The sequence below is a fragment of the Triturus cristatus genome, chromosome 5_1 (genome assembly GCF_964204655.1).
Source record: "Triturus cristatus chromosome 5_1, aTriCri1.1, whole genome shotgun sequence".
NCBI classification, from domain to species: Eukaryota; Metazoa; Chordata; class Amphibia; order Caudata; family Salamandridae; genus Triturus; species Triturus cristatus.
Genome location: NC_140587.1, coordinates 866,515,763 through 866,536,425, shown reverse-complemented (window position 1 = coordinate 866,536,425; position 20,663 = coordinate 866,515,763). Strand labels below are relative to the sequence as shown.

General features: G+C 45.1%; 1 protein-coding gene across 3 annotated transcripts in view; it reads left to right on the top strand.

Moving 5' to 3' along the window:
- Positions 1-20,663, top strand: part of RTTN (rotatin) — a 1,165,399-nt gene that overhangs the window by 1,142,581 nt on the left and 2,155 nt on the right. For all 3 annotated transcript variants that reach the window (XM_085605903.1, XM_085605904.1, XM_085605902.1), the window contains one exon: positions 12,446-12,515. In XM_085605903.1, coding sequence (XP_085462029.1) covers positions 12,446-12,515 — 70 coding nt within the window. The remainder of the gene's footprint in view (positions 1-12,445; positions 12,516-20,663) is intronic.

The following is a 20,663-nucleotide window of genomic DNA, read 5'->3' as shown; positions in this document are numbered from 1 at the left end:
TCTTTTGTATGAAAGCAATGCAAAGTCTCATGTGGGATCTACATTGTAATTGTATTGTAATTGTATTTATATAGCGCTTGCTACCCCTGACAAGGCGTAGAAGCGCTTTTTGGTGAGTAGCACGCTACTCCGGAACCCAAAAAGGATTAGTGGTGGATTAGTATAGTGACATTTTTAGATCATTTAAGCGGTGGACATGCAAGTCTGTTAGTTGGATTGAAAAGAATAAAGGGAGGATAAAAAAGGGAAGATTCTATAAAGTGTTTATTGGTAAATCATAGAGTAAGATGAGGTTTGGGAGGAGTGTAAGGAGCGATAGAGAAGGGAAGAATCTCTTGAAATGGGTTAGGGAGATCATAGTAGTAAAATGAGTTTTGGGATGAGTCAAAGGAGGGATAGGTGAGGGAAGAATTTGATTGAGTTGTTTGGGAGAGCATAGTATTAAAATGAGCTTTGGAGTGATCTAAGGAGGGACAGAGGAGGGAAGAGACTAGAAAGGGTTATTTTGGAGATCATAGTAGTCGAATGAGGTTTGGGATGAGTCCGAGAGTGGAGGCAAAGGATATAAGAGAGGTATAGGGTAATATATGGGGTAGTGCATTGGAAACAACGTAGCTAAAACACATTCACAAAGTCAATATCTCTTGCATAGGCGAGACCTATTGGCTTTGTCAATGCTTATTTTATTTTAACTTTATATATACCATTGAATTATGTGAGGTGATTGTCCAGCTCAGCGTCTCTATTTTTCTTAAGAACAGCCAGTAGTGGGATATTCACTCCCCACTCGTCCACTGTCATTAGTCTAAAGGTCTTTGAAAGGAGGTGGGAAAGAAGACTGATAAACAAATTTGTTTATGAAGAAGTTGACACCTATGCAAAATGTGATTAGGCACACTAGTTGTTTGCAACTTTGCTTGGGTTTGGTTTACAATATTTCCTCTCTGCTACAGTACCAAGCTTGCTTGAGAGCAGCTCTCACAATCTTACCAGGGTAGCTTCTTTCAGTCAGTCTTTCTTGTAGTATGTGTGCTTCTCTGAAGTAATCAGATTTATGGGTACAATTACGAGGCCATATTAAGAATTTCACTTATGGTAGGCTGTCTCTCAGGGCCCATGGGTGGAAACTTTGGTGTGCTAACAGTTGATTTCCTGTCTAGGGATGTTATCAATCTCCTGTTGTCCTTTCTAATTAATAGATCCAGGAACTGAATCTGCTGATTGTCGCAGTTACATGTAAACTGTAGGTTAGTTTGTGTCTGGTTGAGGTATGTGACAAATTCCTATAATCTGGATGTGAATCACCTCAGACCATAAAACCTTTGTCGATATACTTCTTCCTACATTTTATCGAGGATCAGTATGGATTAGATTCTTTAAGTACAAACTGATGCTCAAAAGACATCTACATAAATGTAGCCAGGTTTGGGGTGAAAACGGCCCCCATTGAAGTGCTGCCATATTCCTGGTAATAGGGGTTGCCATTTTTAAAGTAATTGGCGGTCAAGGCAATTGTCAAAAGTTCCATAATACTCAGTGGGAACTGTCAACAGTCTGGGATGTGCTTTAATGATGAGAATGCCTTTTTGCTGTCGTATGTTGCTGTATAATGCAGTGATGTCAAGGGTCACCAATGACTCGGTATCAGAGCCAAACATCATGTCCTCTATCAAGCTTATCATTGAAGTGCTATCTCTGACATATGTTTCTAATGTTTGGACCGTAATAAAAACGTTGATGTACTGTTGGACGTCATCTGGCCGATCACAGTTGGCATCTCCACCCAGCTGTTGTGCACAGCATCTTTCATCAGCGTGGAATGCCTTGGCCAGATCTCTTCGATGGGCTCTTCTATGCATTCCCGCTGCAACCTCTCCTGCCTGTGCACAGGAGCGCTTTAAAGAAATATCTCTAGATCCAGTCTGGCACCTGGGGATATTATAAAGGTGAGGAATCTGTGGTTAGAGTATCCACTAGAAAATGTGTTACCAAAGGTAAGTAACTCATTCTTTCATACCCACCATTCTTCAAACTGCCACCAGTGTAGAAATTAAACACTGTTCTATTAAAACTCACGGGCCACCCTTTTGAGTCAATCCACAGGGCAAACATCAAATTCATAACCTGAAAAACAGCTTTGTTGTGTATGATCAAATCAGCAAAATACAGGTTTTCTCTATTAAAGAACCATATTTAGAGTTCACCAAAGATAAGGGTGTTCTAAAGACCAATCCAAAGTTTATTCCAAAAGAACCAATTGGTTTTCATCTCAATTAATTGTCGTCTTAGCAGCATTTTTTACAAATTCTGGCCAAGCAGCAAAGTGCTTTACTTGTACCTTGCTATCAAGAAGTGCTAGAGATTGATATGGATAAAAGGATATAATTTACAGCAACAGGTAGGTGGTTTGTGCTTTTTAGTACTCCAAGAAAGATCATATAGTCACCACACAGGGCACTGTAAACTGCTTGCACCGCAATGTCATTCTATTACGGTGGGTTAAATAAATGCATACTATACATGAGAAGTTGAGGCAAATGCCAGTACAGCCCCTCAAAACGCTTGCAAAGCTGCAACATGAAAGACCTCCCACGTCCGTTACCAGACATTATTGCCTGAATCTTCACGTTAGAAAGGAGTCCACGATAGACCTTGCAGTGTTTCAACATATTTTTCAATAAGGTGAGACTTCTCACTTACAGTCATGTGAATGTATTAAATAACCAGCATAGAGATTGACTACATTTCCTGCTATGGCAACTTCAGAAGATTATTTTCTTTATTCCACTCTTTCATGAGCAAAATCTGAGAGAGATAGAATTGTGTGGGAAGTAAATCCACCTCATTAACTGAATTTTGGACCAGCATAATGAGGTAGATGTTCTAGGCCTAGTACATCAATATTTTTCACAGCATGAATGTATATTTATACTGCTAATAGTTGAAATGTACATACTGTCTGACATTATGAAATGATTTAAGCATGTGAACCTGTGAAATATACGTAATATGGAGAACTGTAATCTCAGGTAAGTAACATTTTCTTCTGCACAATGACTTGAGCTGTCCGAGCATCTGCACTTGCTTTCTGAGCACTGGTTAAGTGTGATCATTCTGATGAGGTTTAATGTCATAGCTCAAATAAATACATTTCTGATGGATACTTCCTACAGCAGATTCCTCACTTCATGAATATTCCTAAGGCGTTAGATTTGATCTGGAAACTTCAAAGCAGGACTCCTGCATGCCGGCGGTTGGGGTTGTGCGACTCTGCCTTTACCTCATTCCACTCCGAAAGTGACGAGCCGAGCTGCGTGTAACCACCGCCTATGTGCACTGATGTCAGATTGTTTCTTTCCATGCCTTCAGATGTGGATCCAGAGCTGCTCCTTCATCTTTTCTCAAGTTTTTTTCCCCTTATTTCTTCTTCAAAAAATGTGCAAGGTATTTCACCTCACAAAAAGGTAGGATTAAAGCATTGTAGGGATTGTTGCAAGCAGATGTTTGAGACAGAACCCACACTGTATGCCAGTGGTGACTGGGTTCAGAACACAACGCCAGGACTACTATGACTGCATTCAGATGGAACATATCTCCAGGACTACGATGACTGCACTTTGATGAACAGAAAGGAAGGATCCAGTCCAGCTCCTGAAGTCTGCACGTGGCAGATCATTGTTGCGGTCATAGTTATCTGGTGGGTCTAAAAAGAAACGTAAGAAGTTCAAGCAGATCTCTTCCCCATCCCGCCATTCTTAAACTCCAGAAAAGGCGCAGGGGCTTCAACATGCCTCCTGGTCTGCCTCCTGAGTGCCATTGAAGCCAATTCCAAGCTTGGTCCCCCAATTTACCCCAAGATACCAGATCCGTCCGCGACTTCGCAACAGATTGAGGCCTTTCGTGAGGCCATACTGTAAATCTTCAGCACTTTACCGTCTCCTTCTGGAACGCCTTTGGTTCCAGAGATCCACAAGGGCCTCTAGTCCAACTTCTGCCGGTGGGTCTGCCCTCTACACGTTCTGTGCCCTCTGAATCCACTTTGAGGTTTGTACCGGCTCTGATACCGACTTTGATCCTGGCTCTGCCTCCTGCACCAGTTCCATCTGCATTGACACTGATGCTGGAGTAGGAGGCACAACCGATCCAATGTCGACAGAGTCCTTGCCCATATCCTGCTGGGGTGCAGCTATCCGACACCCATCTGATTCAGGTACCTTGCCCTTATCTCAAGGCAGAGCCTAGGAACAGCGCAGTAATTTTGGCACAGATGCCAAAAATTACAATTTTGATGAAGGAAATGTATTTGTTCTCCAGCATGCTGAGGATAATTGGTATGATGAATTATAGGATGCAAGTAGCCTAGACACCTTCCCAGACAATGGCCTGGTTTCTCTTCTGGGCCTTGCTATGGAAGAAAGTGACTCCTTCACGGTAGTGATGTGGGGGGCGGCAGAAGTACTTGGGTTACAACTACCTACCATGGTGGTAAGACTTACCAACCAGGTCAGGCAGCTACAGAATTTCTCAAACCTTTCAACAAGCACTCACCAATATGCTTTTAGCACTTGGGCGAAACCATGCTCTGGGCTGCCATTAAATAAAGTGCTTGTTACCATAGGCCAGCACCACAACAACTTTCTTACACAGCAACCTATGCCTTAGAGTTTGGTCATATAGGCCTCCACAAGTAAGGTAAATGTTGATGCTCTCCCCACAACCCCACCAGATCGTAAGTCAAAACGCATTGAAACTTTTTGAAAATGTATGTTCTCCTCCATTAGCCTTGCTCTCAGATCTGTCAACGCCAGATGCCTTTAAAGCTACAGCTGAAATACCCTATGGGGCACAGTGGCCAGGATTTTCAAGCATCCCTCACCCATTCTATTCATGATGGAAATGAAGTAGCAAAGTTTGTCAACCACTGTGACTTGGACACTACCAACTGTTTAGGTTGGGACAAAGTAACAAGTATGGCACTTTGGTGTCACACCTGGATGAGGTCTTTGGGCTTCTCTGGGGATGTCCAGGCATCCCTAATGGACCTGCCTTTTGATAACTCATCTTTTTGGCGAGAAAACATATCTAGCCCTGGATTGTTTTAGGAATAACAGGGCTCAGGATGTTTGTTGGGTCTGTCTGCTCCCATCAGACACTTTCACCAGCAATCGCACCCCCTTCATGACTATGGCACAAGTTTTCACTATTGCCAATGCCTGGCCCCACCGCCAATCTAACTGATCTAGCTTTTTTGTGGCTGAAGTCACAACATATGACAAAGACCAGGGCATCAGAGACAGTGTGCAGCGTAGTCTCCCACCCCTCCAGCAACCACATGTGTCGTTTCTGGCACACAGCCACCCTGTCCAAGACAGGGTCTGACATTACCTCAATGTGAGGAATGCGGTGTATTATATGGTGTGGTTGTGCAGCCTCACTGTGTAATGCACTCATGATATAAACTTCGGTCCAGTAAGGCTCGTTTGTTAAACCTTAGCTCAACGCTGTGTCACTCTGGCTTCAAGCAATCAGTTTTAAAGAAAAGAACAAGTGTAAAGCATTTAGAAGCACGAAAACAACGCAATAAGAAAGTCACACATCACAAAAATCTCTGACACCAATTTCTAAAAATATATATTTTTCAAATGAACTTTTAGACATCAAAATGAACAAACTCAACCGGAGGTTCTGGAGATATAGATTTTTAAGTAAATCGAAAATCACCGCAAAATTCCAATAAGCATTGGTAACCACAAAGTTAGAAAACTGTATAATTTTGAAGAATTGAGTTAGTCTACACCAGCCCGCCTTGGGTGACCAACTCCAGCAGGGCGAAGGTCAAGGGGGCCAGAAATTAGTTGTAGGACAGTTACCTGTCACCAAAGCAGTCTCAAGTCCAGTCTCAGGCTCTATGGGCAAACCACCACAGACTTTAACTGAGTAGTACTGATGCAAGGGATACAGGATGCTGAGGAGGTTGTGCGTTTGACGTGGTCTCCCTTGGTTACTCCTCGGTTCACCTTCCATGTGGGGCAGCTTTGGCCACAGGGATGAATGTCCATCCCTGTGGCCATCCATCCCTGTGGCCATCCCTCTTTGATCCATCAAAAGGCCAGTTGCCACTGGACTCCCGGTCACAGAGAAATCAGTGATTCCCTTTGGTGGAGGCTAGTGTCTATCGTGCGTGACCACGCTGCAATCCGACTCACCCAGGTAAGGCAAACTGGAGTGCAACTTTTGAGCATCAGTAATTGGTCTACCTGGCTGAACGTCAGCAGTCAGTCAGTGGCTATCAGGTTATTGTGGCTACTGACTAGCCAGGACGAGCTTCTTCAGCTTTTGAGGCTATAACTGGAAGTTGGCCATCTGACTCTTGAAGTTCACCTCTTCTGTCAGTGGCGTGGGAGCGACAATCCATGTCCTACTTTTTAATATGCATCCCCCTGCCTTAGGGTTCAGTTGACCTACTGTAGGGGTGATATTTAAAAAAGAGAGATTTGGGCTTTGCCATTAATTTAAATGGCAAAGTTTAAATTATGAAGTCGATATAGCAGTTTAAAAATTGCCCTGCCAGTCTGCAGTGGCAGGCTAGGAGACATGTTTTCACGTTGTCACGTCCAGGGTAGCACAATAAGTGAATCAGGCCTCGGGTACTATAAGTAAGTATAGGTATACCAATTGGGTGTAAGAAAATCAAATGTATACTTTTGAGTGTCAGAGTGGAAAACCAACAGCATCAGTCTAAACCTTTAGAGGTAATCAGGCAAAAAGAGGCATTTCCTTACACTAGGGGTTGCAAGTCATCACCTTAAACAAGTGGGTACTCCAGATTGGTCATCTGGGCTGCGTCTTCCATTTCTTTTCACCCCACAGCACCTTACAGCACCGTCAGGGTGAGTGATGGAACACCATCTTTCCATCTTGCAGCAGGAAATGCAGGCCCTTTTGGCCAAAGAAACCATAAAGAGGGTTCCGACATCAATAGTAGGAGCTGTATGTATCTCTGCTACTTCCTGGTGCCTAAGTAGGATGGAGGCCTACAATCAGTTTTAGATATTTGCTCGGTCAACTCCTTCCTGCGAAAGAAAAAAATCAAGATGCTTACGCTAACCCAGGTCCTGTGTGCCCTGGACTCTAGAAACCAGATGGCGGCGTTAAACCTGCAGGACTCTTATTTTCATATCCCCATCTTGCTGGCCCAGAGGTTCTACCTGCAGTTCACAGTAGGCCAGGATCTTTTTCAGTTTGCAGTTTTCCCTTTTGGCTTTACCAGTGGCCCTCATGGGTTCCTCATGGCAGTGGTCACAGCACAGCTTCGGAGGTCTGTTGTACGAGTCTTCCCATACCTCAACTGCTGGCTGTTCAAGTGGGACTCGCCCAAGCAGTTTTCGACCACCTGCAGCTGGCTAACCCCCCAAAATTGTTGGGGTTGAGTATCAGTGTGCCAAAGTCACACCTTTGCACACACTCCATTCTGCATACCGTACGGTTTTGCGTTTTCCCCTGGAACAGAGAGTCCAGTGCATTCGGGCTATGATCCTGATGTTTCAGCTTCTATCCTGGATTTCAGTGTGGATGGCTGCAAGGCTGTTGGGACTGCTGGCTTCCTGTATCCTACTGGTGAAACATGCATGATGGCATATGCAGGCTCTGCAGTAGGATCTAAAGTCCCAGTGGGCTCAGCACCAGGGAAATCGATCAGATTGTATCCAGATTATCGAGAAGACTGCAGGAGGTCTGCAGTGGTGGCTGCTGGACAGGGATTGGGTCAGTGGCAGACCCATCTCCTTAGTTTAGGTTGTAGATTTATATAGCACAGCTTATCACCTGTGAGACTATCCAGGCGCCCTTCATGGGCAGGGGAGATTAAGTGATTTGCCCAGAATCATTGGATGTTGCACCGACGCTGAGACTCAAACCTGGATCTGTAGCTCCCGTGTCGGCAGCTCTGGCTGTTGCACCACATTCTCTCCTTATTCCACCCAAATTTGACATTGGTGAAAGATGCATCGCTTATGGGTAGGGGAAGCCACTTGTGAGGAGTAGAGTTCAGAGGACTCTAGTCTCTGGTGGAAGCCCGACTCCTCAATTTGTTACAGATGTAGTCAGTTCACTTGGCATTGAAGGCCTTCCTGTCCAACATCCAAGGAAGGCTGATGCAGGTGCTCACAGACAACACCACCACCATGAGGTACTGCAACAAGCAGGGAATAGTGGGGTCTTGGGTCCTAAGCCAGGTGGTCTGTACCTCTGGAAGTGGCTTGACCACCAGGGAATTTCTCTGATGGTGAACCACTTGATGGGATCTTTAAACGTCAGGGTAAGCAATCCCAGCCACTGATGCCTAGTGGACCATGAATAGCAGTTACACCCGGAGGTGGCCAGAGCGTTTTCTATCGATAGGGAGTACCCTGGCTTTATCTTTTTGCCACCACCAAGACCTCAGAGACTCAATCCACCAAGGGTAGGACCCCTGTATTCCCTTCCAGCTGCTGTCTCTTCCTCCTCAAGTTCTGAAGATCAGGAACGACTGGGGCAAGTCATCCTAGTGGCACTGAATTGGACCAGGAGAGTGTGACAACCAGAAATCCTGGGCATGAGCATCTGTCCTCTGATCAAGCTGGAGGACCTTCTGTCGAGGCAGCTGGGCAGGGTCCTGTACCCAGACCTGCACAATCTCCATGCTTGGTGACTGAGTGGTTGAAGTTGACCTAATTTGACTTGAAGTAGTTGATGTCATTTTGGTGGTGAGACATCCCTCTACAAAATCTATGTACACCAGTTTCTGGGACAGATTTGTGTTTTGGTGCGGCACCCATCAGATTGACCCTCTGCAGGCAAAGTTGTCAGATGTTTTGTTGTTTGTTTTGTCCCTGGCCCACCAAGAATTAGTGTTTCCATTGGTAAATGCCTCATGTTATCCCAGTGTGCTTTTTTGTGGTTGCTGGATCACCAGTTGTGATGATATTTTTGAAAGTTGTGCAACATTTATTCCCACAAAAGCTGTTGGTAATGCCCCACTAGGATTTAAATGTGGTACTTACTTTTTAAGGGGTACTCCCTTTGAGCCAATGCACAGTTGTCCATTAGGTCTCTCAACTCTCGAAATGGTCTTCTTGATTACCATAACATCATCTCGGCATGTGAGCGAACTTCTGTCACAGACTTCTAACTGCAGATTCCTCACCTTAGAATATTCCCCAGGCTCATAGGTACCCCGACCACGTCCACGCTAGGGTTCGAAAGGATTGCCCCTGAAACCTGGTAGATAGACAAATCCAGAGAGATCTGGCAGTGGCCCTACTCTCTCGAAAGTGATCGAGCGCCGTGCCAGCTTTGTCATCAAATAGATGGAAGCCGTCAAAGAGCATGCCAATCAAGGATGCCTGGACATTCCTCAAGAACCCACTGAAGAGCAACCAGGCATGACACAGCGTCATTTTAGAAGCTATGGCTCTAACTAATAAGTTTGTTGTGTTAAGCTGGCACCTGATGGTGAACTTTGCTGCATCCCGGCCATTCACAAGGGCTTGGTTGTGGATGGTGCATCCCCCTCTTCTGGAACTGTGGGAAGCAGCTGTGCAACCCAGTCCCACAGTGCATGCGAGTAATGGCCTAAGGGGCATGAAGTGTCCGCAGACCGCATGGCTAGGCTGGTGGAAGAAAAAATGTGCTTCCAAAAGTTGTCCCACCTATTGGATTTCCTGTCTGTTGGGATGAAAGGGAACACATGTGGGATGGCCTAGATGTTGAGGCCTGCACTACCAGGCTCTCAGGGGAGGGATGCTGGGAGAGGAAGTCTGGGTCACCTGGGGTGAGAGGATGGCGACAGGCAGTAATACGGTGCGCAGGAACCCCTGTGCAATATTTGGATGAGATGGTGCTTTTATGGGCACCACAGCGTCACTATTCCAGTTCGGAACCAATCAACACCACCTACCAGTGCGCTGAGGTACTGCTCAAGATTTTACGGATCTAGTGTGACACCTGGGGAATATTCAAACGTGAGGAATCTGTGGTTAGATTGTGTCTACCAGAAAAAATGTTACCAAATGTAAGTAACCTTCAGGCTCTTTTTGTCCAATTACCCTATACTACATTCTTCCAAGATAAGCCAGTGATGAGGACACAAGCTTCTCTTCTGGCACAAGTGATGACACAGTTTCACATTGGACAATGCTATGACCCTCCTGGCTTTCTTTGCTCCACTTCATCTCTGGAAAGAGGAAGAGAGACTCCATCATTTGGACCCCAAGAGGGCACTTAGTTTTTACATTGATCACACCAAGTAACATAAGCTGGACGATTGGCTCTTTGTGACGTTTGCTGGGGCAAAAAAAGACAATGCAGAAGCAGACCTTCTCTTGACGGAGTGTGCTCTGTATTGAGATCTGCTAAGTATTGGTCAAAAAGCAGCCTCTGGAAGGACTACGGGCTAATTGCACCAGAGCCAAATCTGCGACCACTAAGTTGACATGCAGAGGGCCTGCCTTGAATACGTGTCAGGTGACTATGTGGGTGTCAACAGACATGTTCACAAAGCACTACTGCCTCGACAGTCCTGATGTGCATTTTTCTCTCTTGGTCCTGCACGACTTTTAGTTATGAGCCAGCTCACAGACCCACCACCTGGGCAGAAACTGCTATGGTATCTATTCACAATGTGAGGAATCTGTGGTTAGAAGTATCAATCAGAAGAACAAGTTACTTACCTTTGGTTGCACTCTGTCTGGTGGATAATCTTTCTGACTGCAGATTCCTCACCAACCCTCACATTTAGGAACTTGACTCTTTTCCATATAAAAAGGTTGTGATCTAGAAATCTGCATACTGATAATGCTAGTTTGCAAATGGGCTCTGCGTCTGAGTTCGCAGACAGCCTAATAAAGTAACAGACATCATCATGCATGGGTGAAGCTTACACACGGCTCTGCTTGTCTCCTCCTGAGCAGAACAAGTGGATGCAGATTTTCATTAAATCACCTGATGGATTGCAGGAGTACTGCTTTGACGTTTCCGAATCCGGTTTAACTCCCGGGGAATAGTACCAAAGTGAGAGGTGAGGAATCTTTAGTCACAAACAGTTTCCACCAGAAACAGTGTTACAGAGGTAAGTAACTTGTTCCTTTACCTTATATTTGGAGAAATGTTCCACCAATGCTGCCTGTAGAGGCAGAGATTGATTTTGAGTGGTATCTTTCCAAGGACATCAGTATCCAAATATTCTCACTGGCACCGCTTGTGGCTTTGCCTTCGCCCAAAAGCTAAGGTAGTGGAACTCTTACCAGCCAATTGTATGCAGGGCTAGGGCTGTGGCAGCACCAGATAAACCATGGACACTCTCACTTTTATTCACCGTTTCCAGAGCGTGTGCTTACATTGAGATACCTGTTTTTTCAGAGTATATTTGAAGAATAGAATATCCATTAGAAGTGTTGCTTTGTGTTATTACTTCGTTTCATTGACCTAGTTACTATAGCAAAAGGTAGATAGTGAAATGCGTGCTACATTTGCCCCGTAGCTGGTACATTCGAAACATTTCTGCAGCAAGGATTTATCCATGATCCTATTTAATTAATTTTTAGAGTATCATTTTCTTGTAAATATCATCTTAAACTCTGTTTTCCACAGTGCTGTATATTAAATCACTCGCTTTCATGGTGGTTAAGTGAATATTCTAACACAATATATGGAAGCCTGAAATCCCTGAATGAAAGCCAGTGTTTAATTTACTTATTACATACAGGCTGTGACATGTCTAGTCGCCTGTAATAATAAAATGGCTCAGATGCCCAACTGTAATAACTAATTACAGCCAGCAGTCGTGATTAAAAGCAGGTCATGGAGCATAATTGCAGCTGCATTCTAAACAGTGAAAACTCGTTTTTTATCCTCCAGCTGAGTTTTTCTTTTTATGGCAGCATGTTTGTTTTAAAAGGATAGGATCTCTCTGCATGTTTCTACAGGTTTTAAGCTACAGCATTTTACATTTGATTTACATTGAACTGATTCTGTCTTTTTGCTCACATTTGAAGAACTTTTTGTTGTGTTTTATTTTGCGCTACAGATTGTTTTTAATGCTTAATTTCTGTTACCCTATTATCTTTTTCATATGGAATAGCAAGACACTAAGGATTAAGCAGTTTATTGGAATGGTGATAATATGAGCTGGTATTATAATGAATAAAGTACTGTCTGCTGTACATTATATGGGTATTGCAAGTCACCGCCAGCGTCCATGGTTTTCTAAAGGAATTCTTCCTCGGCTTCCTACTCTATACGGGTACAGAACTCCTCGGTGATTTGCAATACACACTCAGTACTTAATCTCACATATCCTATTCTGCCAACTTGATATTAAGAAAATGAGGCAGGTTTGAAGCTATGATGTTTAGCGTAAAATGAAATCAGCATATAGGTAATTAATTTATTCTCTATCTTTGCGCAGGCAAAAGGGATTTTGAAAAATGCTTCTGTAAAAAGAAGAGTGGAAGACGCGTTCTCCTTGATGAAGAAGAGTAGGTTTTCATATTATACCAAGTTTGTTATACATTTGGAAGCTATAAAAATACTATATGTGCCACGCTTAATGTTTTCTCGTTCCTCTTAGACTAGCCGTTCAATGAAATTAAATGACTTTGAAAAGCAAATAATGTTACTATGCAAAATATAATTGCTTGTGAAGTTGTGAAAGCTGTAGTCAGAGGAACATTATTTTTATAATGTGAAACAGAGCATTCCTCATGGATTCCTCCAACTGCTGATTACTCATCTTTACAATACTCTGAGTTGCCATACAGGATCAGGAGATTTTTTCTGTAGTTTCGCACATTCCAGTTGGTGCTGCCGTACGGCTCCTTCTGGAAAGTGACAGACTGGAGCTGCATATAAGTGCCACCCCTGCACACGGTCATCAGCTCCTTTCTTTCTGTTGAATACTTCTGCCTGCAAATTCATCATCTTTTGAATATCTCTGGTGTCGGACTCAAGCCAGAAACTTTTCAATAACGTTCCACATCGATCGGGAGCGCTGGCTCCACTTCGGCGCTGGAAATAACACCATTGTGACATCACTAGAGCCATAAAGCACCCCCAGAAGAAGTCATGGTGTCTGTTCCTTTTTTCTGTGCCATTAATGCAAATACTGAGCTTCGCTCTACTCAGAGTATTCTCCTCACAGTAGATTGTCGTTTTCTCATAAACATTGATTTTTGCAGGTGCAATACAGAGATTTCTCCCCCTGCTTGTTTGTTTCAAACCCTGCAGGGACACTCATGCACAAATGTTCATCATAGACCTGCACAATATCTACTTGTGATTCAATCATGACGTCAAAGCTTGCGCCTCTTGCAGAAGCATGCACCTCAAAACCCTAAAGGAGCGGTATACCAAGATCTTTATGATTCTGGCTGGGATGATCATCAAGCCAAACAGAAGTCAAGGCCCAGGGGAGTCCCCACTATCGTCGTAGAAGACATCCTAAGGAAGCACAAGAAGAAATGACAGCATGACTCCAAACAGCATTGATCTTCAAAAGTAAGTCTCCATTTCATTCCTCTCCACCTTCTCAGGATTCTTCCCTGGAGCCGGAGCTAATTGAGATTCCTTCAGCGGATTCAGGGTCTGCGGCTCCTTCTGACCTGATGTAATTCCCTAATCTGATGACACCTGCGGCGCCATCACCAAGGCCCTAGCCATGTCATCAATACCCAATTTTCCTTTCCCCAGGAACGGAGTCTGATACATTCTTAAACCTTATTGGTCTGAAGGGGTACGCATTTGTCACTATGTCGGTGACATATGCTACAGCACCATTTGCACTGTTCCTCCTGTTGCTCCCCCTGACACTGACCTCAACCTCGTATCCATGTCCATTTCCGTCACTTGTCCATATCTCAGCAGATCACCCTGTACACCTAGGCTCCCTTCGCCACTGCTTGCACTGTAAACAATTAAACAATGCCACCTCAATCCCACCTGTGCCACAACTGAACTCACCAAAATAGGTCTCAGTTTTTTGTCTCTAATAGAAATACCTCCTCTGCCACACAGTTCTAGAAGCGAAGAACAAAGTCTCATGGAAGGGGGATGCTATTTCTTTGAAGAAAAGGCTGTGAAACTCTTGACCTTCAACACCCCTCGGCAGAGAACAAAGCTAACTTTTTCACCAAAGTGCTACAACCAACAGTTTGTTCAGTATAACCTACCTTTTAATAAAACTCTCATGGAGACGATCCTTGCAGAGCGGTAGAAGCCCATCACTTCTGTGGTCAACAGGCTTGGTGGTCAGGAGAAATACACCAGCTCTAGGAGACCTAATTTTTCTCTTCACTCATCCGTCGCCCGAGAGGCTTGTCGTCCAGGCATCCTGCTCATCATAATTGGCCCCAGGAGGCTTCTCCACTCTGCCCTCTGAAAATAATCTAAGAAACTGGAACAGATCTTGAAGTCCTTTTCAGCTGGCAGTATCATCCTCAAATCCCTTAATGCGACTTGTTTGATGGGACGTTATACTCCCACCCTATGGGACATGGCACAACTGGTGATACAGACCATGCCTGAGCACCTTCAACCCTACTTCATGGAGTTATTGAAAAATGGACAAAAAAACTGCAAAACTGGTCATCTATTCAAGTCCCAATACAGCAGATTTGGTGGCATGAACCATGGGCACATCCATATCCCTGCATCGACATGCATGCTTCAGAAACTCAGGATTATCACAAGATGCTCAAATCTGCCCTAATGGAGCTCCAGTATGATAAGTCACATCTTTGGAGCAAAGGCAGACTTGGCTCTGAAAAGATTTAAGGAGCGCAAGGGCACTGCCAGAGCACTGGGCCTACCGACACAGCAACAACGCAATTATTGGCAATACCAGAAATGTTGAGACTTCTCGAGAGTTTTCTCCTTTTGAGTCGGAGAGCAAGACCCAAGCACCCAACAAAGCAACATGGCAATCCACTGTACCGCTAACATAAAGGACTTAGCATGTCTCCTCCTCCCCTCTCTTCCTCATTTCTTCCTCCTCATCCTTCTCTCCAGCCACCACAGGGTAGCAGCCTTAGTTCCCTCTAGTCTGAACACAGGGCACCATTTAGAGGATGGGTATCCTCTTTTCCACAGGCCTGGAGGGCCTTCACTTCAGACCAATGGGTTTTGTAGATTGTACTACAGAAAGGGGCTGTGGAACTGGTACAAGAGCAGAAACAGTGTGCTATTCCAGGTACTTCCTGTGTCTAATATAGGTATTTCATGTGCTGGAAGCAGGAGACTGGATGGTGCCTGACATCCTGCAGGATCCATATTTTTATATAAGGATTCTGCTCTCGCACAGGATGTATCTACACTTAATGGTGGATCAGTACATTACCAGTTTCCATTTGGTTTGAATTCAGCTCCATGTCTTCTAGAAGGTAATGGCAGTGATTGTCATCTCTCTCACATGCACATTAATCCCAGTGTTACTTTACTTGGGCAACTGGCTCAACAAAACCGAGTCTCCAGAGGTGGTGGTGTAACACCTACCTGCCACAGCATCTCTGCTGTTCAAATTGGACTTTTCCATCAACAAGCCTAAATATCAGATGGTGCTCTATTAGTGCATCCTTTTTATAGGGTCAGTGCTGGACAATACATAGAATCAGGGCTTTCCACCTTCTTAAAGGATGCACAGAATTCAGGCTATGATTCTGATGTTTTCCAATGGAGGACAAATTCCAGTCCTCATGGTCTTTCACCTCCTAGGTCTGCTGGTTTTCTGCATTCTGCTGATCACTCTTGCACATTGGTACATGGCAATAGTCTCAGATCTACAGTGTCCTGTCAATCATCGGGGAAAATGTGTGGTGGAGTGTTGAAGGCAACCTGGTATAAGGGAGCTTATACCGGGTGCTTCTGCAGTCAGGTGGGGAGCTCATCAGGAGGACCTGGAGATCAGAGGCCTCTGGTCTCTGGAAGAGCATATGTTGTACATCAATCTGCTGGGACAGCAGGCAGTTAGACTGGTGCTCAAAGCCTTCGTGCCATCTCTTTGCGGTCAGTCTGTTCAGATATTGACAGCAACACAACCGCACTGGTGCATCCACAAGCAGGGGGTGTAAGTTTGCACCTTCTCTGTCAAGACTCACTACAGCTCTGGTCTTGGGGGCACCAGCCAGGTCTGGCTGGTTACTGGTTATCTGGGTGCGGATCTGTATCACCTTGCTTGACCACGAGTGGCAAGTTCATCAAAAGGTGGTCCAGCACATCTTCAATCTTTGGGGCACACTTCAGGTGAATCTTTTCTCTACCCATGACAGTGCTCTGTAGCCATTGTTCTATGCCCTCCAGCTTCAGTTGCAGGGAAGGGTGTGGGATGCACCTTACCGTATGACCCCTCTCAGTCTTCCTTACAGGGTAGGCCTCCTCTCTCAGGGAAAGTTGTTGCACCCTAACCTCCAGGGCATCCACCTTCATGCCTGGAGATTGAACTGGGTAAACTAAATGCTTTTTGTCTACTTCTTGAAGTGGTGGATGTTATCCTAAGTGCCCTCAGGCACTCCACCAAAACAGTATATTCTGGTAGATCGGGTGGGTTTGTCAAATGGCGTTCAGACAGTTCTGTAGACCGTCTTACGGCCCATTTATTGGGCATTTTACACTTGCACTCTCATTAGCCTATCTAGGGTGAGTAGTGGGTGCAGGAAAAGGCTACTTGACCGCCATGTCAGCCTTTCTCTGTCTGCTGGACCAACCATCCGTCTTGAAATCATCAGTGGTTATGAGATTTCTGATGGGCTTCACACCGGCATGTTTTCGCCTACCCCGTTCATAATGCCGCAATGGGATCTTAATCTGGAACTTATTTGATTTGTTTGCCAACAGAACCATTGCGCAGTTGCGACTAACTTTTAAGACTATTTTTCTGGTAGTCAGACCGTCACAAGGCATATGAGTGAGTCGCAGGCGCTGAGGGTCATGCCCCCCTTTCACTACTTTCTTCCCCGATAAGATGGCTCCTAAACCCAAGGCAACTTTTCTGTCTATGAGTGGTCACGTCTTTCATCTGAGGCAGTCGATCACCTTACCCACATTTTTTTCCTCCTCAGCATCCTACTAAAGAGGAAAAGAGGCTTCATTAACTGGATCACAAGAAGACAGTCCATTTTTAGAATGACTGTACCAAAGACTCCTGGGTTGATGACCAGCTTTTCATAGGTTAAACTGGTAAAGTGAAGGGCAGATCCATCAAGAAGAGGCCATTATCAAGATGGATCATCAGAGCACACTTCACCGGAACAAAATCGACTTCCGGCCTAACAAGGGACGTTCCCATTGCAAAGATGGATCATCCTATGCATTAAGATATGCTATGCCTGGCTCAAAATGAACCATCAGAGCACACTTCACCGGAACAAAATCGACTTCTGGCCTAACAAGGGACGTTCCCATTGCAAATTTCTGCAAAGTTGCAACTTGGGCTTCTCCACCTAACTTTTCAAATCCTTACTGTTTGGACTTGGAGGTGTGGAGGGAAGGTCGCTTTGCATGCTCTGTACTCCTGGATTTCTTAGTTTAACCAGCCATTCAACCCACCTCCTGTGTGGATACTGCTTAGGGAATCAATTCAAAAGTTGAGAAATCTGCAGATAGAAGTATTCATCAAAAGAAACGTTTCATTGGTAACAATCTTTTAGGTGGATTCTTTATCTACCTGCAGATTCCAAAAGTTGTCGATATTTTCAAAAAAGGGGCAAGTCATTGTAGGTGTGTCTATTTTCTTAATCCCCAGCATAGAAACATACTAAGCTTGGTGCACAGGTTGCTCCCACGCTCCTATCTTTAACTTGATGGCATACATAATTCCTAAATACAAAGATATTATTATTCAGAATGTTTTTAACACATCCTACCACAAAATTGACGTTGAGAATATTATTGTTAGCATTTCTACTTATCTATTACCTCAATGGTATCACCCTGTGGCTTATTATTATATAATTCCTCAATAGCTAATGTAACCAACCATTTCCTTTCTTTATCAAATCTCACCCCTCGATTTTTTAAATCATATCAGTGGAGTCCCTTATGTATGACTTTTGTTGGAAAATCAGGTGCCGTATTGCCCCTGGAGCGCAACGGGCATATGCGCCCACTTTTTGCACCGGTAGGGCTCTATGGTATTCAAGAAGGTGATGCAGACGCCTGTGCGGCCTATTCCGTAATACTTATAGCGCTGGCGCACATGTAGCGCCAGCACTATCTTGACAGAGCATTCCCTCATTTGCATGAGGGGATGACCCCATGCAAATGAGGGAATAACTTTGTCTCTGCGTCCGCTCCATATTAACGATACAGGCGCAGAGGCAAACATGTCCTCAGAAGGCGCACTAAAAGTGTGCCACAAAAAAGTGAAATGCACTGACAGGCACCAAGTAGAGGGGGTACTGTTTCTATAGACACAGTAAGAAAGCTAAAGAAAAATAGGTTGCAGCCCTCACACACACCTAGGGATGTCATGCTTCATCATTGGGCATTAGCTCCTCGTCGGGCCCTATAGGTCTCCCAAAGGGTCACTTTAACAGAGATCTTTTTGCAATTTGATGCCATATGGTGAAGGTTGCAAGTATGAGGGAGTCTCAGAATTGTAGGGTGACCATGAATATGAAAGTGATTGAGTTAAAACAATCTAGGAGATGTTTGATCAACTTTTAATGTAATGATTCTCCTGATAGGGTTAATAATTATAACAGATAGAGGCTACCGTAGCGATATGATTTGCCTTGGCAGCTCGGTATTTGTGGATAAAAAGTAGGGGTCTTGATGTCCCTTGGCGGCTGCTGGGCTCTGGTACAGTAGGAGTTCCGATTGGGCTCTTCGATGTCTGTCTTGTGTACAGGGCGTCTGGTCCCGCGGGGGTTGGTCCTGCACAGGTCCGGTCGGTCGGGGGGGGAGCAAGTGGTCAGATCGGACCTTCCAGAGCACGAGTACCCCTTCGTGGTCGGTTGCTGCGCTTGTTGGGCCAGGGAGCTGCAAGTTGGTGGATAGGACTATGCAGTTTCGGTGCCTGCGGTCTGCAGGGGTTCTATGCCAAGGGAGTTCTTGGGCAGTTTGCGATGGCTGGGAGTCCTCTGGGGTTCTTAGAGGCCACACAGCAGCAGGATGAGACAGTTCACCTTGTTTGTCGAGCCTTGAAGTGGCAGTCAGGGGTTTGCGCCAAAACTCTGCAGCAGGCACTCAGTTCTCGGGTTCAGCAGCTCTTCTTTGTCCTCCTCATCTTTAAGTCTATCGAATCTGAATCTCTGGGTCAAAGGGTGCCACATAAATTCTCAATTTAGGGGCGTTAAGGGGAGTATCAGGTAGTAGCCAATGGGCTACCTACCTTAGTGTGACCACACCCTCTAAATGACAACTTCCTGTGGGAACAGGGCATAGCCCTCACCCTAATAGGCTAATTATTTCCAACACAAGATGGAGGATTGTAAAAAGTGGGATCCACATCAGCTGCCCCACCTTAGGGGTGGTGCTGGCTAGGTGTGGGTACACCTCCTAATCTAACTAATCTTCCCACTGGTCTTGCTGCCAAGAATTGGTGTCAGGACAGGGGGGTTGACATCTTCCATTAACTGGAGAGGCCTGGGTTGCATTTCAAAGGCAGAATGGCCTATGAATCTTCCCTCCCTGGAAGTTAGTTCCTGCTTGGATGAGGTGTGAACACCTCCGCCCAGATCAGGCTTTGTTCCTGGCCTTGGAGAGCGAAGGCTCTCACCCCAGGAGGCCAGAAACATGTCTAGTGGTGGCTGGCTGGTCGAGACCAGTCAGTCAACACACTTGTAGTCGGTAGGTTTTCAGAGGGCACCTCTAAGGTGTGCTCTGTGTGCATTTATTAATAAATCCAGCACTGGCATCTGTGTGGGTTCATTAAGATGAGGAGTTTAGTACCAAACACCTTGGGGTATAGTGAAGCCATCATGGAGCTGGGGAATTTGTAATGACGAGTGTCCAGTCCATGTACTAGTTATGGCTACCCTGTTCACTTACAATGTCTAAAAATGGACTTGAACATTGCAGGGTCATATCTGTTCAGACAGATATGTCCACACATAGGATATAGTGCACCCTGACTTCGGGTTGTAAGGCCTGCTGGGGGGGGGGGGGGGGTTACCTATATCTCATGCAGTGTCTGCAGGCATGATACACAGGGCTGTGTGCCATGTCCAATCTTTACTTATGTCTGCACCAAGACATGCAGCCTGCAATGGCAGTTTGCATGATTTTGGTAGGGGTCCCTATAATGGCACAATTCGTGCTGCAGCCCTAGTGGACCCTCTTCAGTCTCAATGCCCTAGATACCAGGGGTACCATTTACTCTGGACTTACAGGGGAGCTGAAGTCATGTCAATTGTGGAACAGTTTTAGGGAAAAAGCACTGGTGCTCGGGGGCTGAATAGCAGGAACCCAACACACCTTCAGTCAAAAATGGACCAGATACTTGGCAATAAGTGGGGGGTACTGCAACAAAAACCCAGTTTCCTACAATGAGTCTTTTCCGGCTTCCACTTAGGCAAGATTTGCTTATGAAGTATGGAGGATGCCATGTTGGGATTCTTCTAAACCACTATATACTACTACTAAGCATGGGTCTCTAGATCCTGAACCATACGTTTTTCAATCCTTTGCTATGC